Raw genomic sequence first — 19,406 nt, forward strand, 5'->3', positions numbered from 1 at the left:
TATGACTATCCAACACAATACTGGAACTCTTCCAAGTCTAGGTAAGCTTTTGGTTTTATTAATGTATTGCCACCAGGGCACGCTGGTGTAACTGCTTACTGACTATACACTGTAACGTTACTGCATAATTGTAGCAGGGTTTACTAGCGCATTAGTTCTATTAGCTATGTTGACTAGGACGTTACTTTAGCTAATATGGGGACAATTATGTAGGCTGTGTGTAGCGGTTATGACATGGTTTGGCTTGGAAAGGTTTTTTCACCTGGTCACATACAGCTGATGTGTTAACTGAAGTCAACAAATAAAGGGAAAAGGGGAGGAAAGCGCATAGAGTCGAGAAGGAATACAACGTGGCTACTATGAAAGTGAACGGTTTATTCGTGATCAGGGGTGTATTCATTCAGACGATTCTGTTGAAACGTTTCTTAAATGGAAAATACCTGAATTGGTCCAATAGAAACTCTCATTTGTAACTGTTGGACTATTGATTACACCCTAGATAAGATACAGTTGAAGTCGGAAGTTTACATACACCTTAGCCACATACATTCGTTTTTCACAATTCCTGACATTTAATCCTAGTAAAAGTTCCCTGTCTTAGGTCAGTTAGGATCACCACTTTATTTTAAGAATGTGAAATGTCAGAATAATAGTAGAGTGATTTATTTCAGCTTTTATTTATTTTATCACATTCCCAGTGGGTCAGAAGTTTACATACACTCAATTAGTATATGATAGCATTGGCTTTAAATTGTTTAACTAGGGTCAAATGTTTCGGGTAGCCTTCCACAAGCTTCCCACAATAAGTTGGGTGAATTTTGGACCATTCCTCCTGGCAGAGCTGGTGTAACTGAGTCAGGTTTGTAGGCCTCCTTGCTCACACACACTTTTTTAGTTCTGCCCACAAATTTTCTATAGGATTGAGGTCAGGGCTTTGTGATGGCCACTCCAATACCTTGATTTTGTTGTCCTTAAGCTATTTTGCCACAACTTTGGAAGTATTCTTGGGGTCATTGTCCATTTGGAAGACCCATTTGCGACCAAGCTTTAACTTCCTGACTGATGTCTTGAGATGTTGCGTCAATATATCCACATCATTTTCCTCCCTCATGATGCCATCTATTTTGTGACGTGAACCAGTCCCTCCTGCAGCAACACCCCCCCACAACATGATACTGCCACCCCCGTGCTTCACGGTTGGGATGGTGTTCTTCGACATGCAAGCCTCCCCTTTTTTCTCCAAACATAACAATGGTCATTATGGCCAAACAGTTCTTTTTTTTGTTTCATCAGACCAGAGGACATTTCTCCAAAAAGTACGATCTTTGTCCCCATGTGCAGTTGCAAACTGTAGTCTGGCTTTTTTATGGCGGTTTTGGAGCAGTGTCTTCTTCCTTGCTGAGCGGCCATTCAGGTTATGTCGATTATAGGACTCGTTTTACTGTGGATATAGATACTTTTGTACCTGTTTCCTCCAGTATCTTCACAAGGTTCATTGCTGTTGTTCTGGGATTGATTTGCACTTTACGCATCAAAGTACGTTCATCTGTAGGAGACAGAACGTGTCTCCTTCCTGAGCGGTATGATGGCTGCGTGGTCCCATGGTGTTTATACTTGCATACTATTGTTTGTACAGATGAACGTGGTACCTTCAGGTGTTTGGAAATTGCTCCCAAGAATGAACCAGACTTGTGGAGGTCTACAAAAAAAATCTGAGGTCTTGGCTGATTTTTCTTTTGATTTCCCAATGATGTCAAGCAAAGAGGCACTGAGTTTGAAGGTAGGCCTTGAAATACAGAGGTACACCTCCAATTGACTCAAATGATGTCAATTAGCCTATCAGAAGTTTCTAAAGCCAAGACACAATTTTCTGGAATTTTCCAAGCTGTTTAAAGGCAGAGTCATCTTAGTGTATGTGAACTTCTGACCCACTGGAATTGTGATTAAGTGAAGTAATCTGTCTGTAGACAATTGTTGGGGAAATTATTTGTGTCATGCACAGAGTAGATGTCCTAACGGACTTGCCAAAACTATAGTTTGTTAATAAGAAATTTGTAGAGTGGTTGAACAACAAGTTCAACCTAAGTGTATGTAAACTTCTGACTTCAACTGTAGATGCAGGCAAGAGTGTGCAAGGCGGTATTGAATGTGTCACTGTCATCTCAACATTTTCTCTCATCCTGTGTGCACCTACATTGTAAAATTTCATTCATAGGCTAGGTTGTAGCAACCTCATGATGGGTATAGGATGTTACATTGAACTGAGTGAATGGAATATGAATGTTAGTCATCCAACATGCAGTAAAATAAATAAGGCCATGCTCATGAAAAAAAAAATCTCCCTCAATAACGTCAGACGACCACCACGGACTTTGAGAGTTTTTAAAATGGTATTAAAGGTTTGACTGAACCCGAAGTGTGTTTAATGACTGATATATTAATTTCCAGAAGATGTTTCACAATGCTAATGGCTATGATGGAACACATCCTCTCTTATTATGGCATTGTGGTGATGACTTGACAGATGCACTGTATACACTGTACGAGGCAGTGGGGGTCAGAGGGAGGCTTAGAGGGATACCTGATGTGTGTTCCTATTTCTTTTTCTGTGACCAACTTTTTATTATTTCTTTTCTGTGAGGGGTTCAAATCTCAGACAGGCAATAATCTTCCACCAGCGACCAGAGAAAAACACTCCTCATACCACCCCTTCCCTGTGGGCCTGAATGCAAAGAAGGTAAAAAAAAAATAATATATATATATATATATATTACTGCTCAAAAAAATAAAGGGAACACTTAAACAACACAATGTAACTCCAAGTCAATCACACTTCTGTGAAATCAAACTGTCCACTTAGGAAGCAACACTGATTGACAATAAATTTCACATGCTGTTGTGCAAATGGAATAGACAAGTGGAAATTATAGACAATAAGCAAGACACCCCCAATAAAGGAGTGGTTCTGCAGGTGGGGCCCACAGACCACTTCTCAGTTCCTATGCTTCCTGGCTGATGTTTTGGTCACTTTTGAATGCTGGCGGTGCTTTCACTCTAGTGGTAGCATGAGATGGAGTCTACAACCCACACAAGTGGCTCAGGTAGTGCAGCTCATCCAGGATGGCACATCAATGCGAGCTGTGGCAAGAAGGTTTGCTGTGTCTGTCAGCGTAGTGTCCACAGCATGGAGGCACTACCAGGAGACAGGCCAGTACATCAGGAGACGTGGAGGAGGCCATAGGAGGGCAACAACCCAGCAGCAGGACCGCTACCTCTGCCTTTGTGCAAGGAGGAGCAGGAGGAGCACTGCCAGAGCCCTTCAAAATGACCTCCAGCAGGCCACAAATGTGCATGTGTCTGCTCAAACGGTCAGAAACAGACTCCATGAGGGTGGTATGAGGGCCCGACGTCCACAGGTGGGGGTTGTGCTCACAGCCCAACACCGTGCAAGACGTTTGGCATTTGCCAGAGAACACCAAGATTGGCAAATTCGCCACTGGCGCCCTGTGCTCTTCACAGATGAAAGCAGATTCACACTGAGCACGTGACAGAGTCTGGAGACGCCGTGGAGAACGTTCTGCTGCCTGCAACATCCTCCAGCATGACCGGTTTGGCGGTGGGTCAGTCATGGTGTGGGGTGGCATTTCTTTGGGGGGCCGCACAGCCCTCCATGTGCTCGCCAGAGGTAGCCTGACTGCCATTAGGTACCGAGATGAGATCCTCAGACCCCTTGTGAGACCATATGCTGGTGCGGTTGGCCCTGGGTTCCTCCTAATGCAAGACAATGCTAGACCTCATGTGGCTGGAGTGTGTCAGCAGTTCCTGCAAGAGGAAGGCATTGATGCTATGGACTGGCCCGCCCATTCCCCAGACCTGAATCCAATTGAGCACATCTGGGACATCATGTCTCGCTCCATCCACCAACGCCACGTTGCACCACAGACTGTCCAGGAGTTGGCGGATGCTTTAGTCCAGGTCTGGGAGGATATCCCTCAGGAGACCATCCGCCACCTCATCAGGAGCATGCCCAGGCGTTGTAGGGAGGTCATACAGGCACGTGGAGGCCACACACACTACTGAGCCTCATTTTGACTTGTTTTAAGGACATTACATCAAAGTTGGATCAGCCTGTAGTGTGGTTTTCCACTTTAATTTTGAGTGTGACTCCAAATCCAGACCTCCATGGGTTGATAAATTGGATTTCCATTGATTATTTTTGTGTGAGTTGAATGTGCTGACAACAAAATATGTAAAGAAAAAAGTATTTAATAAGATTATTTCTTTCATTCAGATCTAGGATGTGTTGTTTAAGTGTTCCCTTTATTTTTTTGAGCAGTGTATATATATATACACACACACACAGACTGTACCAGTCAAAAGTTTGGACACACCTACTCATTCAAGGGTTTTTCTTTATTTTTACTATTTTCTATATTATAGAATAATAGTGAAGACAAACTATGAAATAACACATATGGAATCATGTAATAACCAAAAAAGTGTTAAACAAATCAAAATATATTTTATATTTGAGATTCTTCAAAGTAGCCACCCTTTGCCTTGATGACAGCTTTGCACACTCTTGGCATTCTCTCATCCAGCTTCATGAGGTAGTCACCTGGAATGCATTTCAATTAACAGGTGTGCCTTGTTAATTTGTGGAATTTCTTTCCTTAATTTGTTTGAGCCAATCAGTTATGTTGTGAGGTAGGGGTGGTATACAGAAGACATCCCTATTTGGTACATGAGCAAGTTCATATTATGGCAAGAACAGCTCAAATATGACCGACCATCTTGATTTGTTCATTGGTCTAAATAGTTAACCAAGATGGCGTAGCAGTGCAGACGTGGTTTGTCGTCCTCTCGTTTACTTTTTGTCTTTTTTGTCTTTTTTTGTATATATTTCAATTTATTTTCAATCTCTTTTCCGAATATACCTTCCGGTAACCCGTCTCGCCCAATGTGACATGGATACGCTATGTTTTTAGACCTTATAGCCAGAACCTCCATCAGTAGCTAGCCATCATAAGCTAACCAGCTAATTAGCTACTAGCTATTTAGTCATTGTTAGCCACTGCTAGCGGCCTTTACCTTCTGCACAGACACCAGACGTTTCTTTAGCCTGGATAATACTTGCTAGCCTGCCTGTATCGGACTGTTTTCTCCACTACAATGCCGGTTTCCTGCCGTAAACCCTGGACCATTACTCCTGATCATCACAGCTAGCTAGCTGCCACCGAGTGACCCAGCCCCGAAGCTAACCCTGAGCCAGACCCACCTCCCGGCCTACTCCGTGATCACTCGGCTGCGTGTCCCCAGGCACTCTCATTTGTTGACTTCTGTAACTGAAAAAGCCTTGGTTTCATGCATGTTAACATCAGAAGCCTCCTCCCTAAGTTTGTTTTACTCACTGCTTTAGCACACTCCGCCAACCCTGATGCCCATGCCGTGTCTGAATCCTGGCTTAGGAAGGCCACCAAAAATTCAGAGATTTCCATCCCCAACTACAACATTTTCCGTCAAGATAGAACTGCCAAAGGGGGAGGAGTTTTTCATCCTCAACAGTTTCCCGTGTGTATGAAGAATGGTCCACCACCAAAAGGACATCCATCTAACTTGACACAATTGTGGGAAGCATTGGAGGCAACACTGGCCAGCATCCCTGTTGAACGCTTTCGACACTTTGTAGAGACCATGCCCTGATGAATTGAGGTTGTTCTGATGACAAAAGGGCTAGCAACTCAATATTAGGAAGGTGTTCCTAATGTTTTTTTTTACACTCGGTATATGTGTTGAGCTTTAAAGATTGTTTATTTGTATGTGTTGGGCTTTAGCTGAGATTTTTCTTTACAGAGTGAAGTATATTTGTCCAGGCCTCAATTGTCCCTTGACACGCACTATTCATTCTCGCTGTCGATTAACTATAATGTTATAACTTCTAATAGTAACTGTATCCACTGGCGGATTGGGAGAGAGTGAGGTGATTGCCATCTAAGAGCCAACATTTTTTTGCAGCAGCAGCAGTTCTGCCTGCCAGTAGTAATTGTCTCTGATTAATTGAGAGATTCAAGGAGTTATCATCATTAAGTAACATAGCAGATGCAACGCATTGAATATTTACATTCATGCACTTCGAAATTAATTGTGTTACTTTGTCCTAGAAGCATCTAACTGCAGGGCAGTCCCACATCATCTTAAGGAATGTACCTGCCTTATTTAAGGGACACAATGAACAGTTGGGAGTTGGGGCCAATTTAATCGTAAAACTTTTCCTTGGTGTTAAGTACAGTCTGTGAACAAATGTAAAATGTATAAGTTGATGGTTCGGCTTACGGGATGCCAAGGTCATATTTTTCCATATTCTGTTCCAGTTAAAGGGTTGTTCAGATCTACTAAGATCTGTGGACCATACTTTTTTAATTGCTAGCTCAGAATATGAGCTATCCAAAAGTTATTTATATATTATGGAGATCAGTCCTTTCAGGATCCCAGATAAAAAAATATATATAAATAAAAGAGAAACTTGGTTTATGTAAGGCTGTGGTTGTAGTTGAAGTACTTAACTGCTATCTGGTGATCTGGGAGAGGAAAAAACAAGCCTCGCTCTAACAATTGCTGAGGCGTTAAAGATAGATTTTCTTATCTACAGGAGTTCTATTGTTACACTGTGCTAACAGTAGGCTGGAAACTCGCCAATAAACAAACCTCACTTTCCCATTCAAAGGGTTATCACTGAGGTATTGTGTGTGTGTGTGTGTGTGTGTGTGTGTGTGTGTGTGTGAGCGCATTTGTGTGTGCAGGCAGGTGTGTACTGTACAGTGCCTCTGTGTGTACTAGCCATGCTGGTACAGGTTGCCCTCTAGTGGAGCTTCCTAGGAACAGTGAGAAGGATGTACTGTGATACAGTGGAGTTTTTTCATGCTGTTTTCAAGCTCAGCACACATCTTTCTCCCCCACACATTCTCTTACCTCACTGATAACTGTAATCGGCATCACATCCCTCCAATAGACATGTATGACATAAATATTTATATCATTGTTTTTTTTAGCAACATTGATGTTTTTGTTATTTAAAGTATTTCAGATGAAAGTACTTTAGTCTGTTTTTGTGTTTCTCTCTCTCTCTCCTCTCTGTTGCACACTGAGCAGGAAGCAGACTGCGGCCAATACCCACTTGACAGGCTTCTCCTTGGTCTTGAGGTTGAAGGTCCAGATGGTGGGGCCCCTCATACAGGTCTTGTTGATGGGACACTCGTCGTTCACGTTCTTGGTCTCCTGATGGTCCACCGGTACTGCCTTGATGAAGATCACAGGCATGTTGGGGGTCAGCTCCTTCAGACGAGCGTCCGCTATCATCCCCGTCTGGGTGTCCCAGCATGCCCCTGCACACACACTACCACACACCATATAAAGGGTTGAACTCTAAACATAGAAACATTTGTCATCACTCCAACCCCTGTGACTGACTCTCTTCATCGCCTCATTTGTTTGTATGTATCTACAGTGCTGTACAAACGGACCCCTTAGTTTACCAATGCTTGAGATATAGTACTGTTTTTACTGCTTTGTGTTTTCATTGAACTATAAACATTCGCTACATATAGACCAGCAGGAGGAACTGTAGCACAGGATGTTTTGTACATTCAATAAACTCTCATTAGTTCTGTATTGACATATTGGAACCTGGTACATGATGAGTGAAGAGTCTGTGTGCAAGTAAATAGCCAGGTGTGTGTCTGAGGGGGAATACACTAACGTGTGTGTGTGTGTGTGTGTGTGTGTATGTGTGTGTGTGTGTGAAGGTGACTAGACAAACAGGTGTGTATGGAGTATTTGCATCATCATGATGATTTGGCCGGTGAAACTGTGCTTCTTGAAAGTCCAATATCTTGAAAACTTGACTGCTGACATGCAAAACATTTTGGGACTGTATCAACTGTGGACTAATAAAAAAAAGACCAAAAGATCGAGTTTGTGATGCATTGTCACACACATACACACTCTGTCTCATACCTTGAGTCCGAGGCTGAGCTCTTTCAGAGAGCGCGTGATCTCCTTGGTGAGGAAGTTCTTCTCACACTCCTGGAAGGCCACAATGATGTAGGGAGTTCTCTCCTCCACCTTACCCATGACCTCTATCATGTTGAAACCATCTGGTAGTTTCTCCAAGATCTCATCCAAGATGCCCTTCACCTGTTGGGGAAAACACACACACACAATGTCAGGAATTTAGTGGGGGGGGGGGGCTCTGAGGTGGAGTGACAGTATGACAGTGTCTGTCTCTCATACCTTCTCTCTGGACACCCCTCCTCCCCCAGCAGCGTCTGACTCTTTGGGCTGCACAGTGCAGAACAGCTTCTCTGAGATGATGGTGAGGAAGCCTATCTCAGCATTTGGGTGGAGGTACGGTAGGGGATCTCTGGAGGGAGCACCTCATCTATATACATATAGTAGCCCTCGACACACACATTGGGGGTTCCTGAGTGCGTGTTCTTAACCTTAGTCAGAGTGGTACAGGGAATCTGAGAGCGAGGTACATCTCTCCCTCCAGCATCAGGTCTGACGTACTCCTCCATGTATGTATGACACAACTTGACGTTCTACCTGCTACACAGAAAACAACCAAAATCAACTTATTTGTCATTATTTCAATTCGCAAGATAAAATGAACTTCATCGGGAATTGAACCTTGGTGATTCTTGGCTTGGATGCTGCCATTGGACACGACGCACACTCAATCAGTATAGCAGCTTTCATGAATGCGATTGAGATTGCGTCATCTGTGGATCTGTTGGGGCAGTAGGTGAAATGGAGTGGGTCTAGGGTGTCCGGTATGATGCTGTTGATGTGAGCCATGAACAGCCTTTCAAAGCACTTCATGGCTACCGACGTGAGTGCTACAGGGTGCTAATAATTTAGGCAAGTTACCTTCGCTTCCTTGGGCACAGGGACTATGGTGGTCTGCTTGAAACATTTAGGTATTACAGACTCGGTCATGGAGAAGTTGAAAATATCAGTGAAGACACTTGCCAGTTGGTCCACTTTGAGTACACGTCCTGGTAATCCGTCTGGCCCTGCAGCTTTGTGAATGTTGACCTATTTAAAGGTCTTGCTCACATCGGCTACCGATAGCGTTATCACACAGTCGTCCGGAACAGCTGGTGCTCTCATGCATGCTTCAGTGTTGCTTGCCTCGAAGCGAGCATAAAAGGCATTTAGCTCATCTGATAGGCTCGCGTCACTGGGCAGCTCGTGGCTGGGTTTCCCTTTGCAATCCGTAATAGTTTTCAAGCCGTGCCACATCTGATGAGCATCAGAGCCGGTGTAGTAGGATTCAATCTTAATCCTGTATTGACACTTTGCCTGTTTGATGGTTCATCTGAGGGCGTAGCGGGATTTCTTATAAGTGTCTGGATTGGTGTCCCGCTCCTTGAAAGCGTCAGCTCTAGCCTTTAGCTCGATGCAGATGTTTTCCTGTAATCCATGGCTTCTGGTTGGGATATGTACGTACGGTCACTGTTGGGACGAAGTCGTCGATGTACTTATTGATGAAGCCGATGACTGATGTGGTATACTCCTCAATGTCATTGAATGAATCCCAGAACATATTCCAGTCTGTGCTAGCAAAACAGTCCTGTAGCGTAGCATCCGCGTCATCTGACAACTTCCGTATTGAGTGAGTCACTGGTACTTCCTGCTTTAATTTTTGCTTGTAAGCAGGAATCAGGAGGATAGAATTATGGTCAGATTTGCCAAATGGAGGGTAAGGGAGAGCTTTGTATGTATCTCTGTGTGTGGAGTAAAGGTGGTCTAGTTGTTTTTACTTTGGTTGCACATGTGACATGCTGATAGAAGTTTGCCTGCATTAAAGTCCCCGGCCACTAGGAGCGCCGCATCTGGATGAGCATTTTCTTGTTTGCTTCTGGCCTTATACAACTGGTTGAGTGCGGTCTTAGCATCAGTTTGTGGTGGTAAATAGAGGACTACTAATAATATAGATGAGAACTCTTGGTACATAGTGTGGTCTACAGCTTATCATAAGGTATTCTACCTCAGACGAGCAATACCTCAAGACTTCTTTAATATTAGACATCACGCACCAGCTGTTCTTGACAAATAGACACACACCCCCGCCCCTCGTCTTACCAGACGTAGCTTCTCTGTTCTGCCGATGCATGGAAAATCCCGCCAGCTCTATATTAACCGTGTCGTTGTTCAGCCATGACTCAGTGAAACATAAGATATTACAGTATTCAATGTCCCATTGGTAAGATAGTCTTGATTGTACATTTGTTTTCCGATGATTGCACGTTGGCCAACAGAACAGATGGTAGTGGAGGTTTACTCACTCGCCAACAAATTCTCACAAGGCAGCCCGACCTCCACCCCCTTTTTCTCCGTCTTTTCTTCACGCCTGTTCCCGACAAAGCAGTATATCCTTCGCAGCGGACTCGTTAAAGAAAAAATCTTTGTCCAGTTCGAGGTGAGTAATCTCTGTTCTGATGTCCAGAAGTTATTTTCGGTCATAAGAGACAGTAGCAGCAACATTATGTTCAAAATAAGTAAAAAAATAAGTTACAAACCGCGAAAAAACAAACTAAATAGCATAGTTGGTTAGGAGCCTGTAAAACGTCAGCCATCCCCTCTGGCGCCATTCAACCCTGACGTAGGTGAAGGCTCAGTTGACATATGCACACGGTAGTTGTCATGGCTACCCATGCTGTAGCACTCCACTAGTTTATCCAGGCTGCCCAGCAACTTGGCCACCAGGTGGATGTTCTACAAAATAGAGGGTTTATTATTTAATACCTGGCAAATAGTCTATACTGTATAGTTAGTATATAATTACTCTATATGAGGTTGCAATTGTAGTTTAATAACAACCAGAGCCATATAAAGCATTAGGCAAAAAATATCCTTCATGTTGGCACAAAATATTCCATGACAATGGTTGCATCCCAAATGGCACCCCTATTCCCTGTAAAGTGGAATAGGGTATAATTTGATACGCAGAACGTAACTTGCTGGCTATTCAAACTCCAGAATATCAGTAGAAAGTAAATGGTTCCCATACAGACAGTGTACCTGCAGTATAACCCAGTGTCCCTCTCTAAACTCTTAGAAAGAAAGGTCCCAAGTAGAACCATACAGGGTTCTTCGGTTTGTCCCCATAGGGGAACCCTTTTTGGTGCTGGGTAGAACCCTTTGCAGAGGGTTCCATCTAGAACCTTCTATGAAGGGTTCTACCAAGAAACATTTTATAATCTAAAGGTTTTTCCTAGAATTGTCTCTGAGGGGTTTTACCAAGAGCCCTTATCTTTGGAGGGTTCTTCCTAGAACCCTCTATGAATGGTTTCACCAGCCTCATTAGCCTTTAAAATTGTATTATGCATGACAATACATTACATATATCACAAAGCCTTTCTTTCAGGGCCTATTTATACTCTAGGAATATCCTGGTTTACAGGCCACATCAGGCCTGCAATTCACATTATGCTGGTTTGCAAAGTGATGTGTAATTCCAGCCGGAGTTAGAATAGCCAACAGGTGGAATTGTTAATCACCTACATTCAGAATGATTGGCAGGGTAGAAAACATTGAATAATGAGACTACCTCAATCATCTAAACTGGAACAACCATCTCAGTTGATGTGTAGCATCAAATGTATTAACCAATACATGTAAATGCAAAAACACAGATATTACAGCAAAACAAACAATTCTGAAAATCTCCCTGCAGTAAAGCATGCTGGGAAATATTATATATTATATACCCTTCTTGCCTCCCAAAGAATCATCAAAGAACCCTTTCTTCCAAAAACGGTTCTTATGGTGTTAAAGGTTCTCGGTAGAACCCTTTATATTACAAAGAACCGTTGTCTTCCAAAAACGGTTCTTCTGATCAAAAACGGTTCTTGGTAGAATTCTATCCTGCTGAAAAGTACATTTTTTTCTAAGAGTGTAGCCTCCATGTCTAGAGCAGCCTCAGCCACGACAGACAGGGTTCAAAGTGCTATAGCAAGTAACCGTGTGTGTGTGTGTGTGTGTGTGTGTGTGTGCGCAGGTGTACTGGCCTTCCACGTTTTTGAGGGGGTCGACTCCAGGGGAGAGGATGAAGAACATGGGAGTAGACAAGCTGCTCTCCTCAAACATTTTTACATTTTACATTTTTAGTCATTTAGCAGACGCTCTTATCCAGAGCGACTTACAGTGGTGAATGCATACATTTCATACATTTTTTTTTTTTTTTTTTTTTCTGTGCTGGCCCCCCGTGGGAATCGAACCCACAACCCTGGTGTTGCAAACACCATGCTCTACCAACTGAGCTACAGGGAACGACTTTATCAAACAACACGTGTGTTGCTATCAGAATCATATCTCTACCAGCCATGTGTTTCCATGATCCAATCTTGACTTGTTTCCTAATTTAGTTCTCGTGCAAACGTAGAAAGGCTGTTTGGAGAAATGTCATGACAGCTGCTGTCCATAGAAATGTATTGAGGGCTCACCTCTGATCTTTGCCGTTGATCGCTTCTGTGATAGCAAAGCCCATAGAAGGCTTTCCCATCTAGTGGCAAGTGGGCTCTCTATACATCTCTATGGGTCCGTGTCAGTGGCGACCCGTAATTTTTCTTGTGCCTGTTTTGCATGTTATTTTGGTATTATTACGTGTCACATATCATTTTGCAAACAATGTAAAAAAAGATATAATTGAGTTAATAAAGCCGCATACAAACATGGTCTCTTTTTTGCTTTCTTGAGTAAGGTAGCTCCAAAATGCAGGTGCTTCAGCCTAGCTCAGTGCTTTCTGTGGTGGTGGGGCAGCCAGCGGGAAATACGGAGCGTAGGGGTTGGTAATGTTCTCCAGTTGCACCGTGATTGGCTCAGTGTTCTGTCACTCATGGGGACACTACGTCACCGAAAAAATCTACAGGGAGAGCTCGAAAATTCAAGCCCCTTGGGTGCTGCCATAGAGTTACATTAAAAGTGCCCATCCAAGAAGGCTTAAGGTCATTGGCCACAGATAAAATGACGTCAAATCACGTTATATCTACCGTAGCTTTGATTGGATTGATCATGTCAACATCAAACTTTCAAAATCTTAGCTAGCAAGCTAGCAGTCATCATCTTGAATCAAGTTGACAATCTTTTATATATTTTATTTTTTTATTTCACCTTTATTTAACCAGGTAGGTTAGTTGAGAACAAGTTCTCATTTGCAACTGCGACCTGGTCAAGATAAAGCATAGCAATTCGACACATACAACAACACAGAGTTACACATGGAATAAACAAAACATACAGTCAATAATACAGTAGAACAAAAGAAAACAAAAAGTCTATATACAGTGAATGCAAATGAGGTAAGATAAGGGAGTTAAGGCAATAAATAGGCCATGGTGGCGAAGTAATTACAATATAGCAATTAAACACTGGAATGGTAGATGTGCAGAAGATGAATGTGCAGGTAGAGGTACTGGGGTGCAAAGGAGCAAGATAAATAAATACAGTATGGGGATGAGGTAGGTAGATAGATGGGCTGTTTACAGATGGGCTATGTACAGGTGCAGTGATCTGTGAGCTGCTCTGATAGCTGGTGCTTAAAGCTAGTGAGGGAGATATGAGTCTCCAGCATCAGAGATTTTTGCAGTTCGTTCCAGTCATTGGCAGCAGAGAACTGGAAGGAAAGACGACCAAAGGAGGAATTGCGGAGGAATCTACTGGCAAATCCTTTTCATCCTCGTCATATGAAGATAAATAAGTGAAATTATAGATAAAACATATCGGTGCTCATCGGCCATTGGACATAAACATTACACAACAAGTAGGGAATCGCAAATTCAACAATAAGTGGTTTGGAAGGAATCAGTGGCTAACTGCAAGTATAGTAATCACTAGCCTGCTATTCAGTGGAGTGGGTGTGTGGTCCAAGTCTGGGTTTAAGGGTCTCTTTTCCAAGCTTAAAAGGATAAACATTCAACATTGTCCATGCTGTCAATCCAGCATGACTTCTGTGAGTTCAAAACAACTGGAAACTCGGAACTGGGAAATCTCAGACTTCAGTGAGATCAAGACAACTGGGAACTCAGGAAAAAAAATACTTTTTAAATGGCCATCCAACTCGGAATTGCAAGTTGGGAACTCTGACTTTTTCTAGAGCTTCGACCTGAAGATCACTGACCTCATGATTCAAACAGTTTTTTTTTTGTGTGTTCCCAGTTGTCTTGAAAGCACCATAAATCCAGAGAATGCCAGACTTTGATGACAAAGTTTGGTGACAAAAGTTACCCATGAAGGATCGCCGCACCTCCTTCCTGTTCAAGTGAGCACGACACAAGGTGAGTCCCAAAATGTCTTGTATGCTGCTGCATAAATTATGTAATATGCCAGGGAGATATGTATACTGTAGCTAAGAAAGTAATACTAAGTGTATGTTATGTAGTAGGCTGTTAGTAACTCATGTGCCTCACCCAAATAATTTGGTCCCTTTTCCCCTCATAACTTCCCCAACTGTTCTGACTGGGTGGTGCACATGTAGCGAATATTGTAAGAGCTTTCATTGTCTGTCGGACAAATTATTTGTAATATATTAACGTATATCTGCTGCCTATCAAAAATAAACATATTAACGTGTATCTGCTGCCTATTAAAAATAAACATATTAACGTGTATCTGCTGCCTTTTTTTTGTGCTTTTTTTGTGAATTCTCAGTTTTAAGCAATCAATAATGAAGCATCTGAACATTTTTGCGACCTTAACCCAACACCTAGCGACCTCATCAAGAGGTTCAGGCCTCTTGGCGTTCAGCTGTTGGCTTGACAGTCACTGGACCTGCATTCAACTCCCAATTGGGGCTACCCCCTGAATTCACTACAATAATAAAGTTGTATTGTGTAGGTTGTAATATATATGCATTGTCTCAGTAATATTATCTAGTATAATGAGCAAAAATATAAATGGAATATACAACAATTTCAAAGATTTTACTGAGCTACAATTCATAGAAGGAAATCAATAAATTGGAAAAAAAATCATTAGGCCCTAATCTATGGATTTCACATGACTGGGCAGGGGTGCAGCCATAGGTGGGCCTTGGAGGGCATAGGCCCACCCACTGGGGAGCCAGGCTCAGCCAATCAGAATTAGTTTTTCCCCACAAAAGGGCTTTATTACAGACAAAAATACCCTTCAGCACCACCTCAGATGATCCTGCAGGTGAAGAAGCCAGATGTGGAGGTCCTGGGCTAGCATGGTTACATGAGGTCTGCGGTTGTAAGGCCGGTTGGACGTACTGCTAAATACTCTAAAACGGCGTTGGGGGCAGCTAATGATAGAGAAATTAACATTAAATTATCTAGCAACAGCTCTGTTGGACATTCCTGTAGCCAGCATGCCAATTGCACACTCCCTCAAAACTTGAGGCATCTGTTGCATTGTGTTGTGTGACAAACTGCACATGTTAAAGTGGCCTTTATTGTCCCAAGCACAAGGTGCACCTGTGTAATGATCATGCTGTTTAATCAGCTTCTTGATATGACACACCTGACAGGTTGATGGATTATCTTGGTAAAGGAGAAATGCTCACTGACAGGGATGTAAAGAAATTTGAGCACACAATTTCAGAGAAATAAGCTTTTTGTGAATATGAAACATTTCTGGGATTTTCTTTTTCAGCTCATGAAACACTTTACATGTTGCGTTTATATTTTTGTTCAGTTTCAAAACGTTCAATGAATGGTGACAGTTCCAATGATATAAAAATATTCCTATATCAATACATTTAAATATACTGCTCAAAAAAATAAAGGGAACACTTAAACAACACAATGTAACTCCAAGTCAATCACACTTCTGTGAAATCAAACTGTCCATTTAGGAAGCAACGCTGATTGACAATAAATGTCACATGCTGTTGTGCAAATGGAATAGACAACAGGTGGAAATTATAGGCAATTAGCAAGACACCCCCAATAAAGGAGTGGTTCTGCAGGTGGGGACCACAGACCACTTCTCAGTTCCTATGCTTCCTGACTGATGTTTTGGTCACTTTTGAATGCTGGCGGTGCTTTCACTCTAGTGGTAGCATGAGACGGAGTCTACAACCCACACAAGTGGCTCAGGTAGTGCAGCTCATCCAGGATGGCAAATCAATGCGAGCTGTGGCAAGAAGGTGTCCTGTGTCTGTCAGCGTAGTGTCCAGTGCAGGTAGGCGCTACCATGAGACAGGCCAGTACATCAGGAGACGTGGAGGAGGCCGTAGGAGGGCAACAACCCAGCAGCAGGACCGCTACCTCTGCCTTTGTGCAAGGAGGAGCAGGAGGAGCACTGCCAGAGCCCTGCAAAATGACCTCCAGCAGGCCACAAATGTGCATGTGTCTGCTCAAACGGTCAGAAACAGACTCCATGAGGGTGGTATGAGGGCCCGACGTCCACAGGTGGGGGTTGTGCTTACAGCCCAACACCATGCAAGACGTTTGGCATTTGCCAGAGAACACCAAGATTGGCAAATTCGCCACTGGCGCCCTGTGCTCTTCACAGATGAAAGCAGGTTCACACTGAGCACGTGACAGACGTAACCGAGTCTGGAGACGCCGTGGAGAACGTTCTGCTGCCTGCAACATCCTCCAGCATGACCGGTTTGGCGGTGGGTCAGTCATGGTGTGGGGTGGCATTTCTTTGGGGGGCCACACAGCCCTCCATGTGCTCACCAGAGATAGCCTGACTGCCATCAGGTACCGAGATGAGATCCTCAGACCCCTTGTGAGACCATATGCTGGTGCGGTTGGCCCTGGGTTCCTCCTAATGCAAGACAATGCTAGACCTCATGTGGCTGGAGTGTGTCAGCAGTTCCTGCAAGAGGAAGGCATTGATGCTATGGACTGGCCCGCCCGTTCCCCAGACCTGAATCCAATTGAGCACATCTGGGACATCATGTCTCGCTCCATCCACCAACGCCACGTTGTACCACAGACTGTCCAGGAGTTGGCGGATGCTTTAGTCCAGGTCTGGGAGGTGATCCCTCAGGAGACCATCCGCCACCTCATCAGGAGCATGCCCAGGCATTGTAGGGAGGTCATACAGGCACGTGGAGGCCACACACACTACTGAGCCTCATTTTGAATTGTTTTAAGGACATTACAGGCTGATCCAACTTTGATGTAGTGTGGTTTTCCACTTTAATTTTGAGTGTGACTCCAAATCCAGACCTCCATGGGTTGATAAATTGGATTTCCATTGATTATTTTTGTGTGATTTTGTTGTCAGCACATTCAACTATGTAAAGAAAAAAGTATTTAATAAGATTATTTCTTTCATTCAGATCTAGGATGTGTTGTTTAAGTGTTCCCTTTATTTTTTTGAGCAGTGTATATTGTGAATAACATGTATAATATGGTCTCAACACTGTTTATATTACCAAAAATATTTCTCAAATATATATTATGCACAATATATTTTAGCATATTGTTACTCTAATATATTGCACAATACATTTAACAAAATGTAAATATATTCAAGATGTACAGTACATTTGGAAAGTATTCAGACCCCTTGACTTTTTCCACATTGTTACATTACAGCCTTATTCTAAAATTGATCAAATAAAAAAAATCCTCCTCAATCAACACACAATGACCCATAATGACAAAACAAAAACAGAAATACCTTATTTACATAAGTATTCAGACCCTTTGCTTTGAGACTCGAAATTGAGCTCAGGTGCATCCGGTTTCCATTGATCATCCTTGAGATGTTTATACAACTTCATTGGAATCCACCTGTGGCAAATTCAATGGATTGGACATGATTTGGAAAGGCACACACCTGTCTATATAGAGTAAGTTCCCACAGTAAAAACCAAGCCGTGAGGTCGAAGGAATTGTCCGTAGAGCTCCGAGACCAGATTGTGTGGAGGCACAGATCTGGGGAAGGGTACCAAAACATTTCTGCAGCATTGCAGGTCTCCAAGAACATTATTCTTAAATGGAAGAAGTTTGGAGCCAGTAAGGCTCTTCCTAGAGCTGGCCGCCCAAACTGAGCAATCAGGGGAGAATGGCCTTGGTCAGGGGAAGAACCCGATGGTCACTCTGATAGAGCTCCAGTGTTCCTTTGTAGAGATCGGAGAACCTTCCAGAAGGACAACCATCTCTGCAGTACTCCACCAATAAAGCCTTTATGATTGAGAGGCCAGAATGGAAGCTACTCCTCAGTAAAAGGCACATGAAATCTCGCTTGGAATTTGCCTAAAGGAATCTCAGACCATGAGAAACAAGATTGTCTGGTCTGATGAAACCAAGATTGAACTCTTTGGCCTGAATGCCAAGCGTCACATCTGGAGGAAACTTGGCACCATCACTACTGTGAAGTATGGTGATGGCAGCATCATACTGTGGAGATGTTTTCCAGCGGCAGGGACTGGGGGACTAGTCAGGATCAAGGGAAAGATTAATGGAGCAAAGTACAGAGAGATCCTTGATGAAAACCTGGTCCAGAGCGCTCAAGACCTCAGACTGGGGCGATGGTTCGCCTTCCAACAGGACAACAACTTAAGCACAAAGCTAAGACAACGCAGGAGTTGCTTCAGGACAAGTCTCAATGTCCCTGAGTGGCCCAGCGAGAGCCCGGACTTGAACATCTCTGGAGAGAACTGAAAATGGCTGTGCAGAGGATCTGCAGAGAAGAATGGGACAAACTCCCCAAATACATGTGCCAAACTTGTAGCGTCATACCCAACAAGACACAAGGCTGTACTCACTGCCAAAGGTGCTTCAACAAAGTACTGAGTAAAGGGTCTGAATACTTATGTAAATGTGATATTGCTATTTGTTATTTGAAATACATTTGCAAAAATGTAAATACATTTTTTTGGGGGGGTATTATGTGTAGATTGATGAGGGGAAAAACGATTTAATCCATTTCAGAATAAGGCTGTAACGTAACATGTGGAAAAGGTGAAGGGGTCTGAATACTTTCCGAATGTACTGTAATATATATAACATTTCTGTATGGTCTCCCCCGCAATACATTTCTGCCATTTGTCCGGCTTCAATTTTAGTGCCTTTAATGTGACATTCTGTAAAAACTCAACCCTCTCAACCTTCCATGTCATCCTAGTTTTCTGACAGCCACTGTCAGCTGTTTGCTAGCTAGCACCGCATTTTCGGTGGACATCAATCTTACTAGCTAGCGAGACATCAAAACTTCTGACAAAACGTTGTCCTAAAAACTCACCCATTCCAAACACTTTTTGTTATGCCTGTCAATCAGCTCAAAAGGCTTGTGCTATGAAACGTGGACCATATATCACCGTGTCTCTGTCTAGTGTGGTTATATCCAATGTCAAAATAAAGTTTTTACTGAGTTTAACCTCACTTGCCAAGTCAAATCTTAAACAAAGAAAGGAAAAA

At 43.0% G+C, this 19,406-nt stretch overlaps 1 protein-coding gene across 1 annotated transcript; it reads right to left on the reverse strand.

Moving 5' to 3' along the window:
* Positions 1-6,236: 6,236 nt before the first annotated feature.
* LOC106611520 (dynein axonemal heavy chain 9-like) lies at positions 6,237-12,153 on the reverse strand. The gene is made up of 4 exons (XM_045696737.1): positions 12,071-12,153; positions 8,290-8,419; positions 8,014-8,193; positions 6,237-7,393 (listed from the first exon to the last, which is right to left on the reverse strand). The coding sequence occupies exons 1-4, from the start codon at positions 12,151-12,153 to the stop codon at positions 7,067-7,069; spliced, it is 720 nt and encodes a 239-aa protein (XP_045552693.1). The 3' UTR covers positions 6,237-7,066.
* Positions 12,154-19,406: the final 7,253 nt, after the last annotated feature.

This window comes from Salmo salar, chromosome ssa01 (assembly GCF_905237065.1).
Source record: "Salmo salar chromosome ssa01, Ssal_v3.1, whole genome shotgun sequence".
Taxonomy (NCBI): domain Eukaryota; kingdom Metazoa; phylum Chordata; class Actinopteri; order Salmoniformes; family Salmonidae; genus Salmo; species Salmo salar.

What these genes read in the sequence shown, in the direction of transcription:
- LOC106611520 (XM_045696737.1), bottom strand. Translation starts at nt 12,153, where the DNA reads ATGTTTGAGGAGAGCAGCTTGTCTACTCCCATGTTCTTCATCCTCTCC. An exon ending in CTCAAAAACGTGGAAGGCCA is followed by an intron (nt 8,420 to 12,070) that starts GTACACCTGCGC and finishes TGCTCCCTCCAG; the next exon opens with AGATCCCCTACCGTACCTCC. An exon ending in AGCTCAGCCTCGGACTCAAG is followed by an intron (nt 7,394 to 8,013) that starts GTATGAGACAGA and finishes GGTGTGTGGTAG; the next exon opens with TGTGTGTGCAGGGGCATGCT.